The 21,458-nt window shown below is 37.3% G+C and overlaps 1 protein-coding gene across 2 annotated transcripts in view; it reads left to right on the top strand.

Moving 5' to 3' along the window:
* The first annotated feature begins 305 nt into the window (after positions 1-305).
* The window catches only part of Tmeff2 (transmembrane protein with EGF like and two follistatin like domains 2), a 255,202-nt gene continuing 234,049 nt past the window's right edge, over positions 306-21,458 (top strand). The window contains exons 1-4 of one of the 2 annotated variants that reach the window (XM_021157724.1): positions 306-906; positions 3,213-3,322; positions 10,913-11,042; positions 16,442-16,468. In XM_021157724.1, the coding sequence (XP_021013383.1) occupies positions 735-906; positions 3,213-3,322; positions 10,913-11,042; positions 16,442-16,468 (439 nt within the window). In that variant the 5' untranslated portion in view covers positions 306-734. The remainder of the gene's footprint in view (positions 907-3,212; positions 3,323-10,912; positions 11,043-16,441; positions 16,469-21,458) is intronic. The other variant, XM_021157741.2, reaches the window with a different exon arrangement.

Genomic DNA, 21,458 nt, shown 5'->3' with positions numbered 1-21,458 from the left:
CGCAAGCTTGGACCTCGCACACAGTAGGGGGCGTCATGGAGCAGAGAAGCCAGGCAAGTGGGAGAAAGAACGTGGGAGTAGCCGCCCTGAAGCCTGAGCTTCTCCCAGGAGCCATCCCGCCTAGACCCACTCGGGTTAGAGCCTAGAGAACTAGCCCATCTGTGGCATCAGTGGCCGCCTCCTCCTTGCACCTCCTCACCGACCCCTCCCTCCCGGGACCTGCATCCCGCTCCGCCAATCAGAGTCCGACTGCCGCTTCCCACGTGACCCCGGGCGGGCTAAGGACCTGCTGCTTCCCAAACGCCAGAGGGATGCGGGCGGCAGAGCGCGAGAGGCGGCGGCTGGGCTGCGGGGCGCTGTGACTGTCCCTCCACCCAGTCTGGTCGCGCTCTTCTCTTCGGCCGATTGGCCGCCTCCTCTCCGCACCCTGGTTTCTGTCTCCTGCTCCTCCTTTGCCCCGACCCTGTTCCTTATGGCAGCAGCTCCCTGCATCTGGGGCGCAGCTTCTCAGCGGACTATCCTCTCACTCCGCAGGCTGAGCCCGGTCACTGGATGTTGCTGAAACTCCGGAGATCATGCTCTCCTTTGGCCGCAGTATCACCGCCGGCTGTCCCTGCCGCCGCCCCCTCCTCTGCTGCCGCGGTCCGCGGGATGCTCAGTAGCCCGCTGCGTGGCCCCCGCGATCCCGTGTTCTTCAGAAGCCGTTGGTTGCTGCAGAGTTGCGCGAAGTAGTCATGGTGCTGTGGGAGTCCCCGCGGCAGTGCAGCAGCTGGACACTTTGCGAGGGTTTCTGCTGGCTGCTGCTGCTGCCCGTGACGCTGCTTATCATAGCCCGCCCGGTAAAACTCGCTGCTTTCCCTACCTCCTTAAGTGACTGCCAAACGCCCACCGGCTGGAACTGCTCCGGTAAGTCCAGACCCTCAGCCCTCTACTCCTTCACTTCTCCAAGCGTGGAACCTGCACGGACCTGTCTACTCTCATGTGTCTGCCCAGCCACTGCCTGAAACCCAGAACTTCCCACCTCAATCCGAGAAACACTGAGAACTGCTTCAGCTAATGCTGGGCGTGCTGGGATAGGAACAAAGTACAGGTGTGGGGAACCATAGACGTTTGCCCCTTTCAAATCGGAGGATTTAGAGAATTACTACAGAGGTAGTTCTCCATCCTGGGGGAAAACACTAACGCAGAATATTTCCCATCATTAAAAAAAAAAAAAAAAAAAAGTCTAGCCTGGATGTGCGAAAAAATAACTTTATGAGAAAGAACAATCAAGAAAGCAATAAATCAGATGATGACTGCATGGAAACTGTTAAGTCTGCCGAAAATGCTTCTGAATGCAGGGGTTTTCTAGTCAGCACTGGGTCACAGAGGCAAGTTTCCAGGAACNGAGTCTCTCTCCTCTCTCTCCTCTCCTCTCCTCTCCTCTCCCTCCCCTTTTTCTTTCTCTTTTCTCCTTTAGCTTGTTCTGTCTATACCTCACTAGCTCTCTCTTTTGCTGTCTCTAGCACTCCCTCTCCCTCCCTTTCTTCTCTCCTTTCACCCCCACCCCCACTCTCTTCTCTCTCCTTTGGCTGCAAACGCCATTGACTTTGAAAGAGATTGATTTTGTAGCCAAAGTATGCTCATCCAAGTTCCTATGTGGAGGACAGAAGTTGAGAAAGAAGCAAACACAGATCCCCGCCCCCCACGCCAGAATGGGCATGCCCCAGGTCTGATAGACTCTCTTCTGAGAGCACAGTGACCCTACCATGGCAGATTCCAACCCCTTCACTTCTGCACTGGGTTTCATTGTCAGGCAGTCCTCTTGCTCATTCAGTCTCTGTCAGAATACTAAAGCTTGACACCTGCATGTTATTGAAGCCTCTAATTGAAAGGGCCCCAAAGATCGAAGTTACTGCACTCTTACTGGCTGATTTTACATTTCAGTATCAGAGTGTCTAGTTTACCTGAAGAATCATAGTGTAATTTCTTTGGCATTTTAAACTCTATAAGCACACATGGTTATTGTCTCCATGGTCTAATCTGGTCTCGTTTTAGCAAGTGTGTTTATAACATTTCATTTTAGTTAAATAAATTCTTCTCACAATTAAATCTGTCTTTGAATAAGGTAGCCTTTGGAGATGTGTAAGTGAAAGAAAGTGTGTGTAACTTTTGAAAGGATGTGATTATTAGGTATAACTTATAGGTGGAGGCATGTACAGTTCTAAGAGATGACTAATACAACTCCTGAGGTCAATTAATTAATGTGCACCACTCCAGTTTAACCTTTGCTAAGACAAGTTGAAATGTACAGTCGTATTAGATTTGGGTCAGTAGACTGACTTGGTTCTGCTTTTGGTAATTTCTAAATTTGGCATTTTATGAAACACAACATGTCTCTAACTTATTCTTAGTTCCTTCATTCATGTATGCTATTTTTAAAAGAATAAATTCCACTTGGGAACATAACATCCTTAAAATTTGATCATAACTAATGTTCAACATGACTAGTTTGTTTCCTAACTAATATTGGTATTAGGAACACCTAGCTTGAATATAACATTGACCATGAGGAAATGTGTTATAAGCCAGATCTCTCAAAGCTGTGTTCACTAACTAAAAATGAAGAACTGTATTTCTAGGAAGGTTGTGAAGAACTTGGCAGCCCCCTCCCATCCCTGTTAACTTGAAGGTGATCAGTCTTCCTTTGAGTCAGAAAGACCTTCACAGAAAACACCAAGTCTGTTTATCTTTATTGTTGAGGTTTTGCTTCCTCTTTGTCTGGAAAAAAATGTAAGTAAGGGTCATTTCAGATCTTAAAGCAAAGAGCAATTAAAGACAGAGAAATAAATATTAAAATGGCAACCACAAACCATCGCCAGATCTTTTCCTAAATATTGAGTTTGGGTCACTGATATACCCTACTTAGTGAGGAAAAAAAAAATAAAAAAGAAAGCAGAGAAGCAGGTGTCAAACTTTCACTCACACAGTCACTATTAGTCTAAGCTAAATTTAAGAAAGCATGCTCAAAAGGTGATACTGAGGGAGACTTTATTAGGAAACAGTTGTAAACGTATGGGCTATTATTGATCACTTTTGAGGTTATTAGTAGAAGGCGCACTTGTGGCTGTTGGAATTAAATTTTAGGAAAATTCTGTTTATGCTACAAACTAGAATTCTCTTTATACATTATACCATTTTAAAGTGACTGGGGCATTCTTTTTCAACTTGAGGTTATGATGACAGAGAAAATGATCTCTTCCTGTGTGACACCAACACCTGTAAATTTGACGGGGAATGTTTAAGGATTGGAGACACTGTGACTTGCGTCTGTCAGTTCAAGGTAAGATATCTCATATTTGCATCTTCAATTCATTAAAGAGGCTACAAGGCAGTGAGCTTCATGTACAACTCATCATTTGATAAGTTATAACTGTACAGACTCAAAAGGAGGCTATCATCAAACAAAAGTACTGGCAATAGAGCAAGCTGATGTCAAGGTGACATATGCCTTTTTGGGACCTGGGAATGACCTAGTCAAAATGCCACTGATGTTGGATAAGCTTCAGTTTCTACTTTCTAGATATGGACAGAAAGTATGCCTTCCTAAGCCATTGGTGTGTACATTTTATAGGTCAACTGACTGAGGATAATTGTCAAAGTAGTCAGTGGATAACACATGTGGATTTGTACTTTTGTTCTTCACAAGTTTTCATTATTATTATTATTATTATTATTATTATATTGTTGTTTATTTTAATGGGCTTTGGTTTTCTTATCCTGTCAAGAGGATGCAATTTTATGTTAACTTCTGTAAGGTCACTCCTAAACTACTGTGCCAGTTTGGAAATCATGAACCTTTTTGTATGCATTAAAGATTTTGAGACTAGCACATTAAACAACTACAGAGTCTCCTAGGAATTCATATGAGCACATAGAGCCTCATGTTGAATCGTAAGCAGAACGGTGGACGTTGTCATCTGTCAGAGAGGTTTTCAACAGTTAGAAAGAAAAGTACATTTTTACAAAGAAGTTATCATCAAAGTTGTTAAAATGAATTTAAAATGATGCTGCCATTGTTGTTATTACAATCATTATTTATCCCATTTGCTATGAAAATTACTGGACTCTGCTTCTTTTCAAAATATTCTTATAATAATATATAGCCTCAAATAACTTGGATGTTGAACTAGTACCTTAGACTCACACTTGATTATTATTGAATTGCATTTAAAACCAAACATTTACATCTAATTTAAGCTGATGCAAGAAATATGCATATAAATAAAACTATGAACAAGATCAAAGGCACTCCCAAAATTATAAAAACACGAGTTATTGAAAAAGAGAAACACAAAGTCATATTTTGACTTAATGTACCATATTGAATATTGACTTAATAGTGAATACATAGGACTTAACCCTACATCTTGGTGAGGCAGATAAGAAAACTCACCTTTAAATATGAATTGAGATACTTTTAGAGAAGATAAAAGCTCCTTGTGCATTTTTCCTCCTTTTTGAGAAACAAGGCAAGATTATTGGTAGCTTAAAGTGGCCAAAGACATTGCCATGGCTTTAGCGATCCATCAGTGCAGATCACATACCTGTGGCATCTACTTTCAAGGTCTCCCCCACAGTGAGGGAAGAGCTACATGAAGGAGATGGAACATGAGAATTTTCAATTTATAATTTTTATAATTGATCACCAAAGAGGATGGAAAACCAATTGGAGAAATCACACCCATGGAATTTCATACCTTTTCTTTTTCTTTTTCTTTTTAAATTTGTGATTCCTGAGAATTTCTCTTGCTTTTGTAGCCAGGGATAGATACAGTAAGTAAGCTTGTAATTAGCATAAGATGGTTCACAAAGCACATTCTTCAAATGAGATGTTTGTGTTTCACTGGAAAAAAAATAAAAGAAACTGGTGTAATTCTGGGTAAATGCGCAAAATGGAAGCATATCATTTCTCTTATTAAAGGAACTGTGTTGATTTTTAGCTGCCAAATGAAAATTTGAGTAGGAAATATAAATATATTTCCTTATTTGTACTGGATTATACTGTTATTAGTGTGTTTTACAATAGTAAGTATTTTAAGAGAAAAAAATCTTTCTAGTAGTAAATTTCGACTTTGTATATTTATCATAATTATTGAATGTCTACATCAAGGTGATGGTTAAATAAAATTGTACAACTTGCATGAGATGAACTATGTTAAGCTAGGAGCTCCTTGAACAAGTTTCTTCCCAGTCTTCAGCGTTTTCATGTTGTTTTGAGTTTTTTTCCTATTTTTTAATGTTTTCTCCCCTTCTATCTGATAAAAATGAAGACATCTGAAAATCTCTTCTATGTAGTATCCTAAATTTTTGTTCCTTGTGCATTTTCAGATATGAGTGTAAGTTATTATATTTAAAGTGGGATGTACATTAGTCTTTCTGGACGTGAGATAAATTTCAAACATAAATGCACACATTGTACATAACTTAAATATGTTCCTATATGTATTATTAAAACGCTAAAATGAGCTTATAGGAATCTGACTTCCCTTAGATACTTTAAAATACACTAATTTCTACCCTTCAAAATTCATTCAATTCTTATAAGTTAGATAAGTTTGTTTAACTGACTCACTACTTTTTCCTTTCTTCCATCCTCCCTTCTTTTTTTCCCTCTTTTCTTACTTCTTCTGCATTGCTGGTGACATAACCCAGGACCTTGCATTTACTAGGCAAGGGCTCCACCATTGAGATATATTCCCAGGTCCTTTACATTGTTTATAAGATGAGGAAATTCATGGCCATTAATATAAATAGTTTCCAATTAAGTAAGTCATAATTCTAGAATATGAAACACAGTAAACCAAATGATATATTTACATTTAAGTGCATCAATTATAATTTTTAAATATTACTTAGTGTTCAAATGAAAATTCCAATAACACAACAGCAATGTCAGTTTATTATAGACAATAATTCATAATCAAAACAATACAAGTAGAATATCTGTAACCCAGAAATCCAAATTCTGAAATAGTCTGAAATCCATCATGATGTTTAAAATGTTTTGAACTTTTTAAGTGTTTCTGTCTGGGAGTATTTTGAATAGATGCTCAAAGGGTGAAGTCTATTCTGTCATTCCACAAATGCCAAGATCTCAAATTTTGTGCCTCTAAAACACATTGGATAAGGGCTATTAAACCTATACAAATGATTCTTAGATAATAAAATAAAAGTTTATAATATGATACAGTCTCAGGCATCCTATCTTCCTACGTAATATCAAAAGATACACTAGTCAACCTGATAAATCAATTGTGAAGAAAAACTGAAAAAGTGAATAGAAGAAAATGGATGAATAAACAAAGGAAAAACAACAGAAAGTTGACAGGAGGAAGGGAGGCAGATAAAGAGATATAGTTTTTCTTAGTACTGGCTCCACAATGATCAATGATAATTTATAAGCTTAATATACCAGGTAGCCTTATGCTTTCTTAAGAATTTTCCAATTTAGATATTAAATAGTTGCATTTACTAAACTATGTTTTATATCTAAAAATTTTCAGTTACTACTGCTGCTCAAAATTTCCCCCAGAACTTAAGGTCTTCATGAATGTTTCTTTTCTTCATAGATGTGCAGTTTTGATTAGTTATTGGAACCAGTTTTCGTCACTCTCTGTTGTCATGGCTAAGGGGAACTCAAGGCATCCTCAGTCCAGGGCTCTAATGCATGTCTGACTACCAACTGTGGAGCTTGGTTCGTCTCCACCTCTGAATCCTCACATGGGCTACTTGTACTTTGGGCTTTGACATAGCACAATGGCTAGTTTTAAAGGGCAGGCATCCAGAAAGAGGGGAGAAACCAAGTAAAACCCATGTCCTTTCATGATTTAACATAGAGAGTTATAGTCACATCAAGCAAAGTCAAAGACCTGCCCATTTGTTTTGTTTTTTTTTTTTTAATTCAGCAACATAATGCTATTGTATGCATTATGCAAGATGTAGTTCTGAAGAAATAAAAGTTACTTTTGGAACTGCCAAACAGCAACACATACAGATTTTTAAACATTTTATTCTCTGAAAAAGTATTATTTTATATCTTAAGCTATTCTTCCTCAGCCTTTGACAACAGACTATAACAGAATTCACTTAACATCTGTTGAGAACCTTCTCCATGCCAGACTCTGTGGAAGGTGCTGGCGATAGATAAAACTTAAGTCACATATAGCTTTGAGATGCTGAATTTTCAGCTTTAAAATCCATATTAACCAAACAAGCATTGAATCACATTTTAAATTTTTCATCTTTTTTATTCCCTGGCCAAGGGGTAGTGTATGGGTGTCTTAAGCAATGTGGAACCTTGGAGACAATGTCATTTTATTGAAATCGCATATTTGGAAAATAAACTTCAGATTTTTAAAAACAAGGAAAACGGAATCACAAATTCTTATTATAAGCTTATATAACACATACATTTATAGACTTATCCATAGCCATGGCTTAATTTTTTTTTTTGTTAACCAGATAACTTTGTAGTCTTTAATAAGCGACCAAACATCTATTTTCCCCGTATTCAGACTGTAAACAAGTTCTTGACTGCCCCAGAACCATTTTCAAGAACTCGGGGTATTTCAGTGCGGCAGTTTCCCAATTCTCATACAGAGGGTGGCCGCAGCTTCAAATTCTAAAATCATCATGGTACTTCACTGTGAATGCTAGGTGGTAATTCTGCCAGTAAAAATAAGCCATGAATATCAGGTAATTTCCATTCAATAGGTGAAGTTTACAATGAAACTTGTGTTCTTAAATCTTGTGTAAATTCCCCATGAATCTCAGTTCACTACTTTAGAAACTTACAAACCTTCAACTACTGAGTAACATACCATCCCCTATATAGAGACAGTGAGAGACAGAAGAAAAACAGAACTAGACATCCACCCTTGAGCGTTAGTGACTAAGAGTCTCCCTGTCCTCTTGTGGTTTTCGTTTTAATGAGTGCAAGTCATGGTACTAAGGGCCAAAAACATTGTGGTGATAATCTGCAGCTAAGCTCTTCTCAGCTCCCACAAATCCCCCTTTTGGCTTCTGCATGGAACTTGGCAGCCCTGTTTTAAGCACTGTTCACATTTGGCTTGCTGCATGCATCCTCCAGAAGTGACATGAGCACTTCATCAGTTTATTCACTATTTTAAGATGTATATCAGAATTGTGTCATAGAACCTGACAAAGATAATAATCTGCAAACTTCCTGCCCCAACCACTAGCCCTCTATTTGACTAACCTTCTAAAGCATGTGAGAAAGAAGAAGAGGAAAAAAATCAAAGTTTTGTAGAAGAAAATGTGAACTCAAATAATCTGTACACAAAATGTTGCTAAACAATGGTTATAAGATAACCGGGGGTGAGATTGCCAGACCTAACCTCCAGAGGCTAACCAAGCAGTCATCCACATCAATTTTAACTATCGTGTGACTAAAGAGAGGGTAAGCCAGTCTATTGTCTATTGTTACCAGCTCTTTCCTTCTTCCTCTTCTCTCCTCCAATCATCAGATACCATCGTAGCTTGGTGAACCCCCAAAGTCCATTCTCCTGTCTCAGTTTCTGAACACTGCACGTTTATCTAGTACTTGACTATCCATTTGTTGTCCTAGCCATGAATATGAAATTCGTACCACATTTATTTGTTCTTTTATCTTCTAGTACTTCTCATTGGAAAATTCAAACTGTTACTGTCATTGTTATGTTGTCTTTGCCCTGAATTAGCACTGGAGATCCTCTGTCTTATAGTTGTCACTAATCAAATATAATTTCAAAAATATGTATATGTATAGAAAGCTCATTAGGATGTTCAGCCATAGGTGTCACCTATCATAAGAGGATTGCTTAGTTAGTTAAGTAGTAGCAATAGATTACGAAAAAATCAGAATCAAATCAATATCATGTGTAGCTATATACTGAGTCTCTGAACCAACAGTGTATCTATGGAGTAGAATTATTAAATGAATACGAGGTATTCAGAATATCTAATTATAAATTATAGAAATAATGATGATTTCTAAAAGATGCAGTAAATCATGCTGTTAGTAATTGTAACCATAATATGAATCCCATAAAATTTGGATTTTATATTTGAAAAAAGATGTCAATTAACAAAATTTAATATTTAAATTATTCAGTGATAGAACAAAGGAAAGACTTATGTCCCTTTCATTTAGAAAGCACTGATTTGTAATACATATAAATTGTCTGGATGGAGAACTGGGAAATGGCTTAGAAAATAAAGTATTTACTGTGCAAGCATAAAGACCTGAGTTTAATCCACATTTCCTATGTAAAAATATGGGTGTGACCATGCACTTCCATGATTACAGCATGGAGAGGCAGGCACAAGAGGGTCACAGGAGCTTTCTAGACAGGCAGAATCTGTTGAATTTGGTTGAATCTGGGAACTCCAAACTCAGGGGGAAGCCTTGACTCAAACAAATATGAAGTGATTGAGAAAGACAGCTGATGTCAACATCTGGCCTCTGCACATAGGCACAAACCCATACAAGAGTCAGCAAGCACATGAACAAATGTACACATACACAAAATAAGTACATAAATGGATAAGTTTTCAGGATGACTAAACTCTTATTATGTAAAAGTAAGAAAGAGGATTAAATAGGCTATTGTGAATAAAAGGGCACAGATAACGTAAGAAATTATGGCATAAAAAAATATGTCTCAAGGTTTTGTCAATTAAATTCTTACCTTATGCCAGCTTTATTTTTTGTTCTTTGGCAAAATCCTTGAGTTAAAATTTACATGTGATAGACATAAAATATATACATGAACATTAAAATTTTCTTGCTACCTGGATAGGTTGCTGATTTATTTTGTATGAATTGTAAATTTCTAGCACGTCAAAAAATCAAACATTTTAATTAACAGTAGTAAACAGAAAAGCATTTTCACATGTATCTGCATGCATGGTTTTCCTTAATGTGTTTCTGGCATAGGCAAGCCTTGATAAATAATCATCTTGATCATTTCATTTGTTATAATTAAACAATGAAGTGCATCAGTAGTAGTAATCAGCAGATAATCACATCCTGGTCTAATTAGCAGGTATAGGACACAGCCAAGTATCTCTAATGCCTTAGAGTGTGATTATAATATGATGGCTGTGCTCAGTAGGTTGTCTAATTTCCATTGTAAAAATATGTAGGTTTTGGTAATGAGGTTATTCTAAAAATGAGCATTTCTCTTTCTCAAACACATATCTCAAATGTGATAGTATGGGATATTCAACAAGTTTGATATGAAGGTTATCTCTTGCTTCTATACTTTGTCTTTATCAATATCCAAAGACTTAATGATAAAAAGTAATAAGAAAAATCCATCTGATCTAAATATTTTTTAATTTATCAAGATTAAGAATTCAATAGAAAAAATAAACCAAGGAGTAACTGCATATTTTATTTTGTTATTATAGTTTTGAAATTTCAGCCAAATATTTCTGCTGCCAACACAGATAGCCATCAGCCTTGGTTTTAATAACTTGACATGGCTAAATTGTTTATTTTCACCCTAAGAAGTTAGCAAGGCTACCTCAGGAAAACAATTAAATAGTAGTGGTAAGTTTGTTGTTACATCTTTTGTGTGCTAATGGATCAGTCACTTTCTTAAAATCACCTAATTCATTTAGATACTTGTGTTGCCTCTGTCTAAATCAAAGGACCAATTGGTCCACTTGACATCGACTTTTGTATCTTTGAATGACAGGCACTTACAAACCAACAACTGGAGATCACTGAAAACGAAAAGATGTGGTTTGTTTTGGAAATAGTTACTTGTATTTAGGATGTTTGAGGAATGCAGAATCCAATAACAACCGTAGTTTTTTGTTTGTGTGTGTCTGTTTTTTTTCTCTCTCTCTCTTTGTTCTTCAGTGTAACAGTGACTACGTGCCTGTGTGTGGCTCCAATGGAGAGAGCTACCAGAATGAATGCTACCTGAGGCAAGCTGCCTGCAAACAGCAGAGTGAGATACTTGTGGTCTCAGAAGGATCCTGTGCTACAGGTATGTACAAATGTTCCTGAAATGGACTGTGAGTTCAATGGTTGGATCCTATTGGGGGGGAAACAAAAACAAAAAACAAAAAACAACAACAACAAAAGCAACCTTCCCGTGCATGAACTTGGGACTCCATTTATTCTTTTGTACATCATTTTTGTGCATCTTGATTTCTTTTATTTCAAATATGTCTGTAAAAGAGAGGAAATGCATCAGTTCACAACTGGTATCTTTAAATACATACGTTGTTTACGGAAGTGCAGACCGTTGAATAAAATATAATTAGAAATCTGAGTTGAGCACACACATATCAAATTCATAGATGAAGTTTCTGTTTGTTCAATCGATTGTTTATTTGATAAATAGTGCTATCATCTAGGGTTGCACCTTTGTCAGTTGGAGTTCTGAAGTTAACAAGTATTTTTGTGGAGACACTAATGTTAGATTTTTAACTGTAAGATGTGCTGGTTACCACTTAGCAGATCATACTGAAGAATGCATTGGCAGTGTGAATAATTTACACTAACATCTGTCTTTCTGACACAGTTAAACTCAGGTTCTACGGCACTCTTTATTTGTGTTGTTTTAAGAATGATGGAAGGCAGTAAAGAAAGAAGGAAGGAAGGAGGGAGGGAGGGAAAGAAGGAAGGAAGTCCACAATTGTCTTAGCTTTTGGGGGTACTTTGTTCTATTTTGCTGTTTGTTTTTCTTTTCCTTCATTTCTCTCTCTCTCTCTCTCTCTCTCTCTCTCTCTCTCTCTCTCTCTCTCTCTCTCTCTCTTTCTCCTCTCCCTCCCTCCCTCTTGTGTAGTTTGTGTGTGTGTGTGTCTATGGTGGGGGTGGGGGTGTTACAACCCAGAAATTTACAGGTAGAGAAATAAAGCAACAACAGATAAAAAGAAACTGCAGTTAGGCGAAGCCTGCTTCAGAAAGCAGTGCTCTAAAGGGATGCCAAGCCCAGCTTAGGCCATGGGCATCTTAAGCACCTGGCCTAAATAAACAAATAAATAAGTAACACATCAAGATTCACTATAGTTACTTTAAAAACTCTCTGAGGGTCATAGTTCAGGAAAATATAATAATACAATTGGAAAACTTCTTTCAAAAATAACAAAAGAGTATTAGGGAATCTTCTGTAAAACTCCCTCTGGGATAACAGGTTTTTCTATTTTAGGGTGTAACATGAGAAGTATGTGTTGTTGGACGGGGTAGGGTATACAATGAGTAAGAACAAAGTCTTGGGTTCCTTGGAAGACTGACTTTCTTCAGTATCCTTACAGTTAGTGGTGACTGATCTTTGAAGGTCTCCTGCTCATTACCACAGTTTCCAGAAGGAGCAGGGGACAATGAAACAGGAAGATTTCTCAGCTACAGTGATTTTGATTTTACAGTCTTTTGATTTTGTGGTGGTTTTTAAGGGGTCTTTTATGAATGATTCTTTGTCCTTACAAGTTAATGACTTATCAGGATAATGGTCAGGATGGCAAGGTCAGGATGGCCTGTGGTCAGTACAGATTTGGCAGAACAGGTCATTGCTGCTTGGCATGGAGTAAAACGTGTGTGTAAAAGTGGAGGTAAGAGTGCAGCTCAGAGGGGAGGAAGAGGACCAGAAACCAGCCTCGGAGTAGGGATTGGGGCATAGGAGAAAGCACTAAGAAACAAACTATGAAAATAAATCAGCCATCCATACCAAAGGACAAAACAATAAAGAACAACTACTTTAAACGAATGAAACATTAATACATGGAACCTTTGGACCTCAGGGGGGTTTCAGTGAACACTGCAGGGATCAGTAAAAAGCTTTGTTTATATGATGATCCAGGAGGGCAGCTGAGGAACGTGTACATTACCCAGTGAGCACTAACAGGTAGAAAAGTCATATTAACTGGACCCTATGGCAAATGGCATCTGGTACCAAAAATGATACTGTTTTCTCCCAACCTCTGAGTTCCTGTCAGTCTACACAGTCTGATTCATTCAAGTTTATTCATGCTAGTCTCCAGTGTGCTGCTTTTACTATGAAAATAAATACTTAGCCAAGTAGAAAATTTAATCACAATCGAAGGAGCTGTCCTTACCTCATTTGCATACTTAGATTTCTACAGGATTTAATTAGTCAGCCAGTTTAGCTGAATGCATCTTCTGTTGACTAGAGAATCTAAAAGGGTTTTGGTCTGAGAAGTGATAGAGAAACCAAGTGATTAGCCAGGCCTGATGGCAAAAAAAAATTGTGGATCTCACTTTTCTTCATCATTTTCCCATTTATTTTTAATGTTCCTTGACAGTGAGTGGAGGTTGCAAGTTCTAATCTCTGGAAATAAGTGGCTGGAGAACATTGAAATTTTAATCCAGAATGTGGCTTCCTTGTAGCCAGTCTCATTGTCAGCTTAAGTTCTTGCTTTGCAAGAATGGAGTTGACGAAGAGCCCGGATTTTTGTCCAATAGTATCCCTTCCTTGCCAGAATGTGTCTGCCTCTCTGCAACTTTCTTAGTCTACTTATTTCTGGCTTGTCGTGATGACTCATCCTACAATTGAGAAAACATTAAAGCTTCCCACAAGTATTTCATAATGATGCAGTTGACTACAGTGCCCATTTTCCCATCTAACCCTCTTTTCTTCTCTAGCTATTTAATCTGGGTCAAATCAATCACTAATCATGTGGATGGAATGAAGTTTTAGAAACACATGTGGAAGATAAAATCCAAAACACTCCTATTTTTTCCCTGACTTTTCCCAAACACATATATTAACGCAAAAGCCTAAAGATCAACAGGCAAGATGTTTTCTCAACATTTTAATAATTGTACTTCAGACTGTGCTCACACATTTAAAGTAAGCTACTATTCACTTGTTAAACAGAAGGAATAAATTTTGGAAGGCTGCCTAGGATTCTGCTTGTCATTTAGCAAACTGGAGCCTGTGAACATGGTTACCATTCTCTTTGTGTGTGTCACAGTCAAGTTTAGAGGGACAAGCATCACATTGTCCTGCCTTATGGAAGTTTTTGATGTTAGTAAGAATGAGAAACAGACTTCATATGCTGTAAACATACAGACAGGATGTGATAGTCCCAATTCAGGACAGCCACGACTTGGCCCCTTCACATAAAAGTAGCAGTGAAGTAAGCTTTCAAATTAATTCAAAACCAATTAAAATATTACTATTACCTATGAAATGTGCTCAGAGGAAACAGCAAATGTTGGCCATTCAAGCACTATTCTGCCCCAAAGAAGCAGTGTAGTAACTAATGAATGTGTTCTAACTGGCGGAGTATGTTCTTGTTGCAAAAAGAAATGTATTGAGTCATTCATAATTGGTCATTATTAGAACATAAAACCAAACCCTAAGTGTTGGTTGCGTATTTGTTAAGAAATATATATCATAAATATATATTTGTTAAGAAATGTATATTTAAATATATATTCATATTTAAAAATATTTTTATATTTTAATGTATAATATATAAATATATAAACGCTGACACCATTGCATACACTAGCAAGATTTTGCTGAAAGGACCCAAATATAGCTGTCTCTTGTGAGACGATGCCGGGGCCTAGCAAACACAGGAGTGGATGTTCACAGTCAGCTATTGGATGTATCACAGGGCTCCCAATGGAGAAGCTAGAGAAAGTACCCAAGGAGCTAAAGGGATCTGCAACCCTATTGTTAGAACAACATGATGTACTAACCAGAACCCCGGAGCTCTTGTCTCTAGCTGCATATGTATCGAAAGATGGCCTAGTCGGCCATCACTGGAAAGAGAGGCCCATTGGACTTGCAAACTTTATATGCCCCAATATAGGGGAATGCCAGGGCCAAAAGAATGGGAATGGGTGGGTAGGGAAGTGGGGGGCGCTATGGGGGACTTTTGGGATAGCATTGGAAATGTAATTGAGGAAAATATGTAATAAAAAATATTAAAAATTAAAAAAAAAAGTCATTTTGGGTTAAAATAAAAAAAAAAAAAAAAATACATACTTAATCTTAACACATGTCCAAATATATATATATACACACACTAATATATATATAAATTGTTTCCATCAATTAGCTTGCCTTTAGATAAAGGATATGACCCAAAGTCATATGGTCAGACATGATGGCAGTTAATGAATGAACTGCAATCCTTGTATAATACAGTGTTAGTTACTCTGAGTTGCCACTAAGGCTTACTGATCCACTGCTGTTCTGCCATAGCACTGTTAATGCCACAAAGAAGGACATGTTTTATAGACTGACCCATTCTCCCCCAAGTGTCAGCTCTGTGGATTTTCATCCCCCTGGCCACTCTATGTAGTGTGTCTCCACAAAATCTCAAAGAGCCCAGCACGAACAAGAAATGTTTTATATTAATTCAACTAAACTACAAGGAAAAAACTCATTGAGGGGGATTTTTATGTAAGTCTTGAATCCTGGATGCAATTCCAATGTAAAATAGTAATAGCATGGCTGAAGGAGGCTATCAATGTTGTCTTATTACCTAGAATTAAGAGTAGAAATGCATAATGGGATATATTTTGAATGCAAAGAAATAAGCAGAGAAAGGATATTGTCTTCATTTAGGAGCAGATAGAAACTCAAAATTTTGGCTCAGAGCAGGGCACTGCATAGTTCTGGAATTTGTGTTCTTAGAAAGAGTCATCTTTATCTACTTGTACTGACTGGGAAGGGGGGGCAGGAAGAAGCAAGGTAAGAAACAGTGCAGGTGGTGTTCCTGTGCCAGCGTCTCAGCGTCTCAGTGTCTGCTCCACTGCAAGCACAGAGACTAAGTAAGCTCATGTCTCCTCATATCAACAGTGATGTCCCTGAAGATAGAGTCCTCAGCCAGTATGGCATCAAGCAGCCCCTCATCCCCACAGAGTGCTCCCTTTACTCTTTTTTCCTTTGTTTATAAGCAATGTGCAAGAACAAAAGCCTTATTGTGTACACTGTTTAGTTGTGAAAATGCAGTGATAGAAGCATCTCATCATGTCAAAGTCTCCAATTCAGCCTGGTCAAAGTTAAAGCAGGGAGAACTTCCCATGCTCAAGCAGGACTTTATTTCCCCAAAGCTGTATGATACAGGTTTCATAAAATTTAAGAAGAAAAATAATGTCTTACTTAACGTATTTTGCCAATAGAAATGAGATTAAATTGAGAAAACTGTATATTAGCAGATGAAGTGCTACAGGTTTTCACATCAGTGACATTTTAGCATTGAGATAGTGAACAATCTAATGGTGCATGATTCCCCACGCTTAGGAGACGAAGGCAGGGGGAGCAAACTGTAAATCATCCTGGATTACAAAGACCCTGTCTCAAACCGAAAAGACTGACAAGCAAGAGGGAAAGCCTAACCTTGAAAACTAGTTGTCTAATCTATTTTTCAAGTGAGTATGAACTGTTTTCTCTTTTCTTCCCAGATACAGGATCGGGATCTGGAGATGGAGGTAGGAGGAGCTTTTGCTCTCCTTTTGTATTTGGATGTTTCTGTGGGCTGTTGTGGGTTCTTGTTGATAGATGCTAGTCCAAAGCAGACATCTAAGAGAAACCTACATTTTGGGTTTTAGGAAAGGAAAACTTACATGACAAGTTGTCCTACTAGTTTGGTTGCTGTATATGCCATGACTATTTCTCGGTCTACTCACAAATCACACCAATCTCATTTCACCTCCTCCTTCACGCACTTCCTTGTGTGTTGTGCTGAGTCTGAAACAGATAGTGTCAAGACACATAAAAAGTTGTCGACATGTTTTGTAAGACAGAAAGACCTCAGGAAGAAAATTTTTAAATATTTCATTTTCAAATGCATAATACTGCCCTCAACCATTAACATGTAAATAACTTCCTATATCAGAATTTTAAGTCTAAGTCAAGACATATTAGTTCATAAAAATAAAAAGATGAAATAAAAGTAAAGTCAAAGGTATCATGACATTATCTTTTCTTCCCTGATGAAATCAATACACTGTTAATTTTACTAAAGTAAGATATACATTTATTTGCTTTCCTTTGTTTTGTTTCACTTGAGAAGGACCTGCTGTGTAGCCCTGGCAGACTTTCAGCTCTTTGTGAAGACCATTCTGGTCTTGAACTCACAATGATCTACCCACCTCTGCCTCAAAAACAAAAACAAAAAACAAGCAAAAAAATTTAAAGGCATGTGGCATGCATATTGTAACGTAACATGCCCAGCCAGCTAAAAAGTAAGATATATGTTTTGATTGCTTAATTCTATTTGAAGAAATATGTGAAAGGTAGAAACCTTATAAGTCACATCAGATAGGTTTACAACTGAAGGAATACTTTATTTTTACATTAAATGTCCTTATAAATATCCTAGATGCTTTTCCAAATGAAATTCCAACTACCACTTTACCTACACAACACAAATAAAGATCAAAACCCAATATACAGTTATAAATTAATAAAACAAAAAATGGATTTGAAATACAAATATCATTGCAATGATTTCTTAGGCTGTATAAATTAATTACATTATGATTCCGTAAATAGGGAAGGTGATAGAACTTAGAAAACTTTGTGTTCTGGAATCTAGAGACTCAATGGTGCACATTTTATGTAGCTTGGGAAACTTGAGTTTTACAGAGAGAAAGGTTTCACTAATTCAAATAAGCTACACCTAGAGAGCACAGAGTTGCATCTTGGAGCCCAGGCTAAAAGTAAGCAGCAGTCAATACTCAAATGCAGACTATGTTTGATGGCACAGGGCTCCGGACTTCCATCTCGATTTCAACAGGCTTTCCTTACATGTAAGAAATCAAAATGCTCCTTCTTCCCTTAAGGTGATGAAAATAGTACTCTCAAGAAATCTTCCCAGCGGCTTTGAAAGGAACTGCTTAGGAAACATTAAGTCTTCACATAAGGATAGAAAAAGACAGTGTCTTTAGCTTTTCCATTGAAATTTTTAAGTTTCAGTCCATTTTTTAAATCTTGCTTTGATAGTTTCATGCAAAATTCTGTACAGTTTCTGAGCATTTAGCTTTGTTTGCAGACTAATCGGGCAATTACTCTATTGAGACCTAACTATTCCACTGTGCACCCAACAAGTCTTGTTCTTTTGCTAACATGATTATAAAGAAAACAGAAATGATTCACAGAACACAGAGTGTCTTCATTGTCCTGATAAATTTCCATCACACATTTTCCCGCCAGCTGATTTCCCCACCCAGCATGCATCTTGTTTTGCTTTTAAAATAAAATTTGTGTGGTCGGTGCAGGTGCTGTTTCCTAACTTTTAGCAGTTGATATCAGCATAGGAAAATGGAACTAAAGCCATGCCTTTGTTACTTAGTTGGTTCCTTGTGCTTTCCTTTGACCCGGATAAGACCTTTTGTTTTTTAAGGAAATCATTTTCCTCTCACAAGTATGCCCTTGGCGACATGGTTCATAACAAGAGAGATACACCATTAGAAAACACCTTTCTTTTTTTCTTTTCACCCATTTGTTTTTTTCTCCTATCCTGATGCCTGTGCTTTCTCTTTCTCCTTAACTATTCTTTTCAATTATAGACTCCTTAATAGTAGTAATTTCTAAGCTTAAAAAATAGTTGCTACTATTGTTGAGACAGAGGGTCACTTTGGAAAAAGTCTGGCCTGGACAGTCTCACTGTCAGCAGGTTGTTGCTGATCTTGAACTCAGAGCATTTCTCCTGCTTCTGCCTCCTAAATATTATGTCTACAGATAGGAGCTTCCATATCTGACCAAATTGATTAATAAGAGATATTTACTTTTAAGATATAGGGCATCTAACCCTTTGAATCCAGGGTTCTCAACCTTCCTAATAATGTGACCTTTAATATAGTTCTTCATGTTGTGGTGTCCTTGACCATATAATTATTCTTATTGCTCCTTCAAACTGTAATTTTTCTACTGTCATGAATTATAATGTAAATATTTTTTGGAGATAGAGGTTTGCCAAAGGGGTCACAACCCGTGGATTGAGAAATGCTTTTATGAATTCTGAGTTATAATCTTTGAATTAATAAATGTTCTGAAATTTTTAGCAATATGAATAAAAGTTTTAAATTGGAAGCAAAACTGGGACATTGGCCAAATTGCTTTTCTCCTGACTCATAAGTTATTGTATTCTATGGCACTAACAAGTCTGAATTTTACTTAAACTCTTAAATAGATTAGTAACTCCAATGACAAAATATACTCAAGCTCAGATCTCATAGCCTTTGGGTTGGTAAAGTCGGATTTGGCTTACTAATTCTAATATGCTTAGAATCGGACCGACTTTTTAATAAGAGATCCGAAAAGATCTCAGTAGACCCAGAATCTTCCTTTGAATGGTTGAACATGCTATCTGTTCTAGAGTGAATATATAGGAACTTGATCATCTTTTTGAGTACCTTGGAATGTTGATGCTTATGTTTATAATGCCTAATCTGACAGAAAGTCCACATGATTCTTAAGAGGAATGCATTGGTATGACTAGTGAAATAAGCAAATGTGGCTGTGTACATTTGCCATGGGTAACTGCCATGAGTAAAATGCTTAACCCTAAAGGATAAATTTATTTTTAAAATACATCATTTTTTCCTGTTTTAGATTGGCTTATGCTTTTAAATGGATGAGTATCAGATTAGCAAAAAATTAGACATGATTACTTTAAGAATAATTTAAGTTTTATTGATATGCATAGAACATAACTGTCATTAATTTGGTTGAAGAAAATTCTTATCATAATTAAAATAGATATAAGGTTTTTATAAGGTTAACATGTTATGGAAGGTTTTTGCTATTTTACTGTTCAGGTCAAACATTAGAAATCATTCCATTTGTTATGAAACGTGCTCACTGTGTTTCCAACATAATCTTTGCTTTGTATTCATTCACAAAGAGGTCCATGGAGGAGGATAACCACCTCACATGAATAGTGAAGGGTAGTTTTATCCATTTCAGCATCTTTATCTTTATCTTCTGCTGTTAAAGAAAACTTATTTTTTTTAAAAAAAAGAACTTTACATTGTTAGTTTTGAGCATAAGAGTTATGGAGTTCTATGCTGGATCAAAAATCTTTTGAAAAGTCATGAGTGTCAAACATTCCGTATGAATTGGTCTGTACTTGGAAAAAAAATTCAAGATGAACTATAATTTTCTGTTTTATGTGCAAGCAGGTAGTGTGTGGACCACACTCCTGAGAACTTGAGAAAGTGGCTGAATACGATTAGCAACTCAAGTGCCCTTAGTACGTGTATGGAGAGTTAGTGTTATAAATATGAAAGTGGTTGTGTAGGAGGGATGAGCACCTCCTGTATACCCACAGACTTGCTTAGGCAACAAATACTGCAGGAAGGAAAAGTATTTAAGCAGCCTCCTCTAGAGATCTAGGGCTGTGTGGGTGCTGAGAGGATCATTTTAAGCTCTGCTTTTCTGCATCTTTAAGCTATATTATAAGCACAAGGTTTTGAAGATTTTTCTTTCATTCCTTTTCAAAGTACTTTTGGATTGCTTATACTCTCACCAAATTCTTAAAGATAAAAGTCCATCTACAAAATGAAACCCACTCGTAGCATCTATAATATTTGCAGATGTGCTGTCCTTTTATGCATGATGCAAAATCCATAATTGACTTTTAATAACATCTTCTGAGAGGTCTACAGCATTTGTAGAATTAAAAATATAAGAGATACATGTATAGACACAAAGGTATATTTTTATTTCATAGGGACAAGGATGTTTCATAGCCAACATACGGTACTGTAGGGTTCTGCACTTCTAGGGAAACTTTTTTTGTTTTGTTTCCTTGAGAGGAAGTTTCATTATATCCAAGATGACCTCAAACTTGGGATCCTCCTGCTTCCGCCTCATTTTCTGATATTACAGGCACATATTAAAACATCTTGCCAAGGTCCCCAATAAAGAACTAGAGAAAGTACCCAAGGAGCTGAAGGGGTTTGCAGCCCCATGGGAGGAACATCAATATGAACTAACCAGTACCCACAGAGCTCCTTGGAACTAAATCACCAAAGAAAACACATGGTGGGACTCATGGCTCTAGCTGCATATGTAGCAGAGGATGGCCTAGTCCATCATAAATGGGAGGAGAGGCTCTTGGTCCTGTGAAGGTTGAATGCCCCATTATAGGGGAATGTCAGGACCAGGAATGGGAGTGGGTGGTTTGGGGAGCAGGGGGAGGAAGAGGGGGAGGGGAGGGAATTTTCGGAGGGGAAACTAGGAAAGGGGATAATATTTGAAATGTAAATAAAGAAAATATCTAATAAAAACCACCTTGCTGCCTAGAGAACTTTTAACTAGATTAATATTAGATATGTACAGTAACAAATTGAATTTATAGCTGATATTTGTACAGTTCATATAACTTTTAAAGTCATTAATATTGTGATGATTTTAAAGTTGAAAGCCAGTTGATATTTTGTTTTGACTTAGTGAAAAAAATCTCTTTGTCAG

Source organism: Mus caroli, chromosome 1 (genome assembly GCF_900094665.2).
Source record: "Mus caroli chromosome 1, CAROLI_EIJ_v1.1, whole genome shotgun sequence".
NCBI lineage: Eukaryota > Metazoa > Chordata > Mammalia > Rodentia > Muridae > Mus > Mus caroli.
Note: the sequence above shows the minus strand (reverse complement) of the source record. Positions and strands in the feature narration are given on the sequence as shown.